Source organism: Alexandromys fortis, unplaced genomic scaffold (assembly GCF_014885135.2).
Source record: "Alexandromys fortis isolate MF-2015 unplaced genomic scaffold, M_Fortis_MF-2015_v1.1 scaffold_31, whole genome shotgun sequence".
NCBI classification, from domain to species: Eukaryota; Metazoa; Chordata; class Mammalia; order Rodentia; family Cricetidae; genus Alexandromys; species Alexandromys fortis.
In genome coordinates, this window is record NW_026067974.1 from 11,899,174 (window position 1) to 11,908,240 (window position 9,067).

The 9,067-nt window shown below is 46.0% G+C and overlaps 1 protein-coding gene across 1 annotated transcript; it reads right to left on the bottom strand.

The window, feature by feature from the left end:
• Positions 1-2,472: 2,472 nt before the first annotated feature.
• Krtap17-1 (keratin associated protein 17-1) lies at positions 2,473-2,823 on the bottom strand. Its single transcript, XM_050156629.1, has one exon. It carries the CDS (start codon positions 2,821-2,823, stop codon positions 2,473-2,475), a length of 351 nt encoding a protein of 116 aa, XP_050012586.1.
• Positions 2,824-9,067: the final 6,244 nt, after the last annotated feature.

Genomic DNA, 9,067 nt, shown 5'->3' on the forward strand with positions numbered 1-9,067 from the left:
ATATTTTAATAAAAAACAAACCCAACACCCATAGAAAGCTCTTGTAATTCCAAGGCTAAGCTTCCCTGGAACTCACTGGGCACCCAGCCAACCTACGTGAGAAATTCCAGACTATTGAAAGATTCCGACTCAGAAGGGTAAAGGTGAACAGTGCCCAAGGAACATATATCCAAGGCTGCCCTCTGACCTCCACATGTGCTTGTACACGCTCATACACATGTGCAGTTGTACACAGGAGCTTACACACATGAGAGAGAGAGAGACACTGGCTCCATGAATAAGTATCAAAGCCATGGCACTAAGCAAGAACAATTCACACCATATAATCTCTTTCCTAATGAAATTCTAGACACGGAAGAGTGCGTCACAATATAAAGAGCTGATATCCGCCGGGCTGGGGACAGTGAACTGCTGAAAGAGGGAGCCAGGGAACTTGGAGAGTGGTGGACGCTGCCATGAGCTGAAAGCGGCAGTGCCACCACAAAAACAGTATGGACAATCGTCAGGTCTCATCACACTGGGCACCACAGAACCACAGACGGTAACACTCACCCATATGTAAGTTACAGAGAAGTAAAATACACTGACCTATAAACGTTAATGAACGTCTCAAAGACTATGTTTTGGTGGATTTTTTTAATGAGACAGAAAAAGATTAAAGGCAACACAGTAGACGCAGCAGCCCCCGCTTCTGCTTGTGGATATGCTTAATAGGAGGTTCCTAAGACACTTGTCCGGAAGGAAACCTGAGCCGTCAGCAGGCCCCTTCTCCTCTCTGTGCTCCTTTAGTGTGCATCCTTTTAAGAATTATTGATGTGTGTGTATTCATATATGTGAATTTTGGTACAAGAATTGTGATATACACCTTTAATCCCAGTACAAAGAAGAGAGAGGCAGGCAGACCTGAGATCAAGGCCAGCCTGAACTACACAGAGAGTTCCAAGCCAGGTAGGGCTACCTAGTGAGACCCTGTCATTCCTCTCTTTCCTTTGCAAAAGTAAAAATAAATACTGTTCTCTCAGTGCAAGAGTGGATTTTATTTTAACCCGTGTGTTACTTAAAATCGCTCTAAACAAGGGGTTGAATCCACTGCCATTTGAGTTTTAACTTCCCAGCTAGGCTTGTGCAGTACATGCGCCCTTCCCTTCCTCTCAGTAGAGTAACTGCAGCTGGGCCCAGGACAGAAAAACAAAACAAAACAAAATAAATAAAACCTTGCCCCCTAGGAGGAAGCCAAGACCAGAACCTGAGGCTGAGGAGAAGCTGAAGTGCACAAACATCCTCACTACACATTCACACGGTCCGGCCGCACAAATCCCTGACATTCACAACCAACCTGGAATGGGTTTATAATGCCAGCTACAGGGAAGGCTGAGGTAGGAGAATTACAAGTTTAAGGACAGCCAGGACAACTTAGTGAGACCCTGTTTCACAATAAAAAAAAAAATGATAGGGGAGCCTGGGGATGCAGCCCAGTCGTCGAGGTTTTGCCTAGTTTGAAAATGAAGCGCTAACTTCAATCTCTAGCATTGAAAAAAAGTAAATTAATTAAAATAAAAAACACCAAGTTTATTTTACCAAAACCTCCTCCTCTGACTTTGCCTCAAGATTCAGGCCAAGCCAGAAATCCTCCAAAAATCATTCTAGAACCACAATACAGGAAGTAAGCATGCATCCTGAGCGGGATTAAATACAGTGAAATCAGCATTTACCTCGCTGCTTTTAGAAACATGGCCCTTGGGCATTCTAGATTCTAGAGCTGATGGGTACCACAGCTATTGGTGACTCCCAGGTATTGGTTAACAACTCCTTAAGTGATTCTCACACTGCATGCAGGGGCTTCTGTCTACAGTCTACCCAAACCTCCACCTTCCATGTAGATAATCACCTGTGTTCCTGTTAAAAAGCACAGGTCCCCAGGCCACACCCCTACAGCATCCCTTATTTCAGAGAGGGCTCCAGAATCTACAGTTCTAACCAGCCTCCCAGGAGTGATGGATCAGCAAATGGTACTGTGCTGTGTACAAACTGTACTGTGTGGTCTCTAGGTAGATGCCGGAGTAAATCTTCCTAGTGGGCCCTTGGAGGGTTGAAGGAAGAGCCAGGAAGACTGATGGGGTAGCCAGCATGCTTGAATTTATTAAAAGGTTGACAAAGTTTCAGAGGAGAAAAACGCTGGGGTGGGGACCAACAGGCCCAAAGAGTAAGAGAATGTCTCATAGCTGCAAGGCATTTGACTTCATGCAAACATTGAACCTGGTGACCACCACCTCATTGGAACTCAGCTTTAATTTTCTGCCAGGAAATGGCTCTTTGGTCCTGAGTGCCTTACACACCAGGACAAGCTCTCCTCTCAGAAAGAGCATGAGAGGCAGGTCTTGGAGGTATGAAGGAGTCAGGAGATGAGAAGGTCTCCATCTGAATAGGCTGAGGCTGTCCCCAACACTGCCTCAGGTATAGAGGGGAGGGTCTTCATTTCGTTTCACAAACAGGTGTGGGCTGACAGCACACTGGACCACAGCATCCGGAGCCACAGCAGCCCGAGCCACAGCAGCTGCCTCCGCATCCCCCGCAGCCTCCACAACCTCCGCAGCCTCCGCAGCCTCCACAGCCTCCGCAGCCCCCACAGCCAGATCCACAGCAGCTAGACCCGCAGCAGCCAGATCCGCAGCCAGAGCCTCCACAGCCAGAGCCTCCACATCCACAGCAGGAGCCACAGCAAGAGCCACAGCAGCCACAGCAGCCCTGCTGGCAGCAACACTCCTCACAGCAGTCTTGTTCCTGGGAGCAGCAGTTGAAGCAGTCTCCCGGGCAGCACCCCATGGTCCCAGCCGGTCAGGTCGCAGGTCAGGAACGCAGCCGAGCTTCCCCTAGGTCTGACAGTGGCCAGCTGGACAGCAGCTTTTATATATCCTCACCCAGGGGTGTTGGCACGGGGGACAGGATGTTTGCTTTGTTATTATTTATGCGGGTTTCCATAAGAACGTCTCATTAGCTGCCTGTTTATTTTCCAGACGTGAGTACCTCAACTCATAAAAAAGCCCCACTCGACCCAACTGCTATTTGTCCAGAGGGTAAAAATATATCTAGGAAAAGACCTGTCATTAGCCAGGCTGGGGAGAGGAAGGAGAAGCTGGCCAAAGAATCTGCTCTGCCTCCTCTCCTGAATCTTCTCCGGTAGAAAAAAGGAGACTCCTCTGACTGGCCATTGCAGCCCGTTTCCATGGATGCTGGCCCTAAAGAACTAGAAAGATAAGAATGGATGAATCTTTTGCCCACACGGAGGCTGCAGCTGAGGGCCTGATGCTGAGGCTCCTCCCCAGTAGAATGGCGTTCTCTCCCCAGCCATGTGAGAAAAGCAAATATTTGTGTCTGTGTGAGGTATGTGGCTGTGTGCTGCACGTTTGTTTAGGCTTGGCAGGTGAGCATCAATCACGAGTAATAACTGACTTGTGAAATGCAGATAGACTCGCCATAAAACTGCAAAAGGCTGGGGAGCCACATTCTCTTAGGGCTGCAATGGGCTGAACATTTACACTTCTCTACACAGGCAGGAAGAGCTCGGGGTAGCACCTGTTACCCCAGGCTGTTCTGGAATAGAAGATGAAGATGAAGAAGGAAAGGAGGCAAGGAGAGAAAACAAAGGAATGGAGTGAGGAAAGATAATGAGGAGGGAGGGAAGGAGGAAGGGGAAGGGGAAATGAGAAAGGGAAAAGGAAATGGAAGGAAGGAGAGAGGGAGGGAAGAAGGAGGGAAGAAGGGAGGGAGATAAAGACGGAGGGAAGGAGAGGAAGAGAGAAGGGAGGGAAGGAAGAAGCAAGAGAGAAAGAAGGGGTGTGGGAATGACTAAAAGAAGAGAGAAAAGAAGAAGCAGGGAAGGAAGGAAGGAAGGAAGGAAGGAAGGAAGGAAGGAAGGAAGGAAGGAAGGAAGGAAGGAGAGAGAAGGAAGCAAAGGAAGAAAAATGGGAAGGGAGAGGTGGAAATGAAATAAGGAGAGAGAATGAGGAAGAGAAAAAGAGAAAGTAACAGAAGGGAAGTGAGGGAGGAAGAAAAAGGGAGGAAAGGGGAAAGAGGAAGGAAGAGAAGGAGGAAGGGAGGGGGAAAGAGGAGAGGAACAAAGAAAGGAAGTAAAGAAGGAAATGGGACAAGAGAAAGAAGAAAGGGAGGGAGCAAGAAAGGGAGGGAGGGGAAAAAGAATCACTGAAAATCAAAACATTTCATTAAAATGGGAACGTTGAAGGTCTGGAGAGACGGCTCAGCACTTGAGAATACTAGACTGATATTTTCATGCTATCATTGTTTCTAACTGTTGGATAATGCTCCATTGTGCAAATGCATCACATTTTCGTTATCCACACCTCAGTTGATGGACATCTAGGCTGGTTCCAGGTTCTGGTTATTACAAATAAAGCTGCTATGAACATATGTCCTTGTAGTATAATTGAGCAAACTTTGGGTACATGCCCAAGAGTCTGGGTCTTGTGGTAGACTGATTCCTAGTTTCCTGAGATATTGATATCCAAAGCAGCTATACAAGTTTATGCTCCCACATGCTTTTCTTTCTTTGCTATTTTGGGGGCCCACTACCCAGCTCCCAAATAAATCACACACAGGCTTATTCTTTCTTATGAATGACCGACCAGTCTCAGCTTGGCTTGTTTCTAGTCAACTTTTCTTAATGTAAATTATCCCGTCTACCTTTTGCCTCTGAGCTTGTATCTTTTTCTATCCTATATACTTTTCTTTACTTCTTACTCCATTGTGTAGCTGAATGACAGGGCTCTGGTGTCCTCCTCGCCTTCCTTTCTTGCTCCTTTTCCTCTTTTCTCAGATTTCTCCTCCTGTTTATTCCCTCTGCCTGTCAGCCCTACCTATCCTTCCTCCTGCCTGGCTATTGGCTGCTCAGCTCTTTACTAGACCAATCAGGTGTTTTAGACAGGCAAAGTAACGCAGCTTCACAGAGTTAAACAAATGCAATATAAAAGAATGCACCACATCTTTACATCATTAAAATAAATATTCCACAACACAAACAAATGTAACACATATTAAAATAACGTTCCAAGAGTCCCACCAGCAATAGAGAAATGCTGCCCTTGCTCCAGCAAGAGCTGTCACTTGTGGTTTTGATCTTGGCTATTCTAACAGGTGTAAGATGGAATCTCAGAGTCATTTTGATTTGCATTTCTCTGTTGGCTAAGGATGTTGAACATTTCTTTAAATGTTTCTCAGTCATTTGAGATTCCTCTGTTGAGAATTCTCTGTTTAGATCCGATCTTGAATGAGGTAACTCAGACCCAGAAAGAAAACACGGCATGTCCTCATTCATGACTGGATATCAGCTGTAAAATCAAGGACAATTATGCTACAATCTACAGACCCAGAGAGACTAGGGAACAAGGAGGGCTCAAGGGCAGGTGCCCAATCTCCCTGGGAAGGGGAAATAGAGCGATTTCATGTGCAGACTGTGGGCAGATAGGGATGGGAACATGAGCAATCAGGTTGGAGGTGCAGAAGGGGAGAGTATTGAAAGAGACTCCTGGAAGATGAGGCATTCATTCCAGGGTCAGGGAAATCTGGCACAAAGGAGTCTCCTGGGAATCTACAAGGATGACCCCAGACACTCAGTCTGAACTCGCCATCTCCTGTAACTAGACAAGACTTTCAGTGAAGGGAGTGGGAAACCAACCCAGCCACATAACTTTCAACCTATAGTCTGTCCTGCCTAAGGGGTGTTCTGGGATAAGGGTGGCCTTGAAATTGAGGGAGTGATCAACTAGTCTAGCCTAAAACCCATCCCAAGAGAATAAGACCACCCCTAACACTGCCTGAGGGATGTGGACCCACAGACTGAATGACCCAGAGACCTTAAATATAACCAAACACGATTGGAGGGGGAAAAAATCAATGAAATGATTCCTAATAATATTCTGCTATACTCATTGATTGGTGCCTAGCCCAACTGTCATCAGTGAGGCTTCATCCAGGGAACAGATGCAGAAACCCACAGCCAAATGTTAGGCGGAGCTTGGGGAATACTGCAAAAGAGGGGGAGGAAGGATCTTAGGATCCAGTGGTGACAAGGGCACCAAAAGAAAACCCACAGAACCAACTAACCTGGGCTCATAGGGGTTCACAGAGACTGAATTGACAACCAGGGAGCCTGCACGGGACTGACCTAATGTGACAGTTGTGTAGCTTGGTCTTCTTGTGGGGCTCCTAACAGTGGGAGCAAGACCTGTCGCTGACTCTTACTGGCTTTAGGGACCCTATTCCTCATACTGGGTTGACTTGCCCAGCCTTACTACATGGGGAGGTGCTTAGTCTCACTGCAACTTCATACGCCATGTTTTGTGCATATCCATGGAAGACTTGCCCTTTCCTGAACAGAAATGGAGGAGTAGGTTGTGGGGTGGGAAAGGGGAGGGATGGAAGGAGAAGAAAGAGGAAAAACTGCAACTGGGATGTAAAATAGATAAATAAATAAGTAAGCAAATAAGTAACACTGGTTGTTGTGACAGAGAACCCAGCTTTAGTTCCAAGCACCCATATGGCAGTTCACAACCATCTGCAGTTTCAGTTCCAGAGGATTCAATACCCTCTTCTGACCTCTGTGGGCATCTGATACATGAGCAGTGCACAGGCATACATGTGGACCAAACACCCATATTATACATAAAATAAATACATCTATAAAAATAAAATAGCAATGTGAAATAAGTGGAAAGATCCAACACAGATATAGATTTCGTGTGGTTATACAGCTTCTAGGCATCCAACTTCAGATAAAATCTTCCCTGGGGTCTTATGACTTCTCATAGTTTTCCTTACTGAATTAAACTCCTAACTTGATTGGATGCTTAGTTTCAAGGGGAAAAAAAGAGGAAATTATGAAGAACGTCTGCCAGGATGTGGCTAGTTTGGGGCATCCCAGTGTAATCTCAGGGAATCAAATGTTTTGAGAAGAGATGAGAATCCACAGATTAGACTCCAAGTACAGGTTCTGAAATGTGTGACCATTCCTGTCTCCACTAGGGATGATAATGGCAACTCTGGAGCCAGGGGTCTCCACTCTCAGAACCATAAGGGAATGGGGGTAGAGACAAGAATCTGGGCCAAATAACAGCCCCTTCCCTTCCCTTTACCTTTCCTTTGAAGAGGAGCTGGAAGTCAGGCCTTTGCTAAGAAAGGCTAGGCAGACTCAGGACAGGGCAAAAGAGGAACAAGAATGGGAAACACACAACTTGGACCTGACGTGGATCCCAGTGTTTGACATGATAAGGAACCTGGGTCATGAGGAACCCCTGAGCCATCGCTGGGTCCAGAGTTTCTAGGCTGGTTTCACATCAGAATTACCTTGTGTGGTGACTTCCCCCAAAGCATTTGATTCCCTGGGATGACAGTGGGATGTTCCATACTAATGCCACATCCTGGCAGATGCTCTACATCAACATCTGACCACCTTCCTAATGCTGCAACCCTTTGTTTAGGTACAGCTCCTCAGGTTGTGGTGACCCCCAGCCATAAAATCATTCTTGTTGCTACCTCATAACTGGAATTTTGCTGCTGTTGTGGATCATAATGTAAATCTTTAATATGTAGAATATCTGATATGCAACCCCTACAAAAGGGTTGTTGGACAACCCCTAAGGGTTTGCCACCCACCGGTTGAGAACCACTGCTCTACCTCATTGCTACTTTTTTTTTCTTGAAACTAAGTATTTGACTAAGTTAGGTATTATATAAGACAGATCTCCAAACTCATGCCTCTCTTATATTAAGTCAGAATGTGAGCATTTATGAAATCATATGCTTATAATTTCTAAGGTGGGTTAGACTATCAAATTGGCATAATCTAACATTTATTGGACCCCTTATGCACTCAATCTGAAAATGCTCACATTTTTTGGGAGATGATACCAGTGTTCAGAAGGATACCTTAATGCTAAATTGTACTCATCCCCAGATGTTCTGTTTTCTGGTCCCTGCCACAGCACTGCCCCCAAGCCTGGCACTTGAGAGTGAGGCATGACACAACAATGTTCACAGCACACACGTCCTCCTATTCCTTGTTGTTTCTATGACAGGTAATGCAATCTCAGAGTACTGATGACAACTGGGCAAGGTATAAGTGTGTTCCCCTAGTCTGTGTGTTGGAAGCATAGTCCTTACTGCAGTAATGTGAGACAATGTAGTGGTGTGGGAGAATTGTCTGTATTCTGTCAATCATGTTATAAATAAATGCTGATTGGCCAGGCAGGAAATATAGGCATGAAAACCAGGCAGGAAGTAGAAATGATGTAATGAGAACAGGAGAATTCTGGGAAGGAGGAAGTTGATTCCTCCCACTCCTGCCCAGACCACTGAAGCAGCAGAATGTGACCTGCCCCGCTGGAAAAAGGTACTGAGCCACATAGCTAACATAGATCAGAAAAATGGGTTAATCAAGATGTGAGAGTTAGCCAATGAGAGGCTAGAGCTAATGGGCCAATCAGCTTTATAACTTACAGAGATCTTTGTGTGATTTTTCTCTGGGACTAAACAGTTGTGGGATACTGGGCAGGACAGAACTCCCAACAACAAGCTAGCACCTCATGCTACAATGTAGGACCTTTAAGAGGGGTGATCCCATAGGGGGTCCTTAGGTCATTGAAATGTTACCCTTCAGAAGGCAATGCTGGTCTTGGGGATTGAGTCTTCTCAAAGCTAGCTCTTTGTTTGCTTATCTATTTGTTTGTTTTTACACCCCAACCAATCCCAACCAAAGTTTCCCCTCCCTCTGATCTTCCATATTCCTCTCCCATCTTCCCTCTCCCCCACCCCAACCACTCCTCCTCCACTGTTTTTCTTCAGCTACAGGCAGGCATCCCATGGATATCAGCCAGCCATGGTATATCAAGTTGCAGTGAGACTAGGCACCTCCTCTTCTAAGACTGGATGAAGCAATACAGTAGGAAGAATGGGTTCCAAAAGCAGGCAACACAGTCAAAGAAAGACCCTGCTCTCACTGTTAGGAGTCTCACACAAAGACCAAACTACATAACTGTAACATATGTGCAGAGGGCCT

Coding starts and splice junctions, on each gene's coding strand:
- Krtap17-1 (XM_050156629.1), bottom strand. CDS start 2,823: ATGGGGTGCTGCCCGGGAGACTGCTTCAACTGCTGCTCCCAGGAACAA.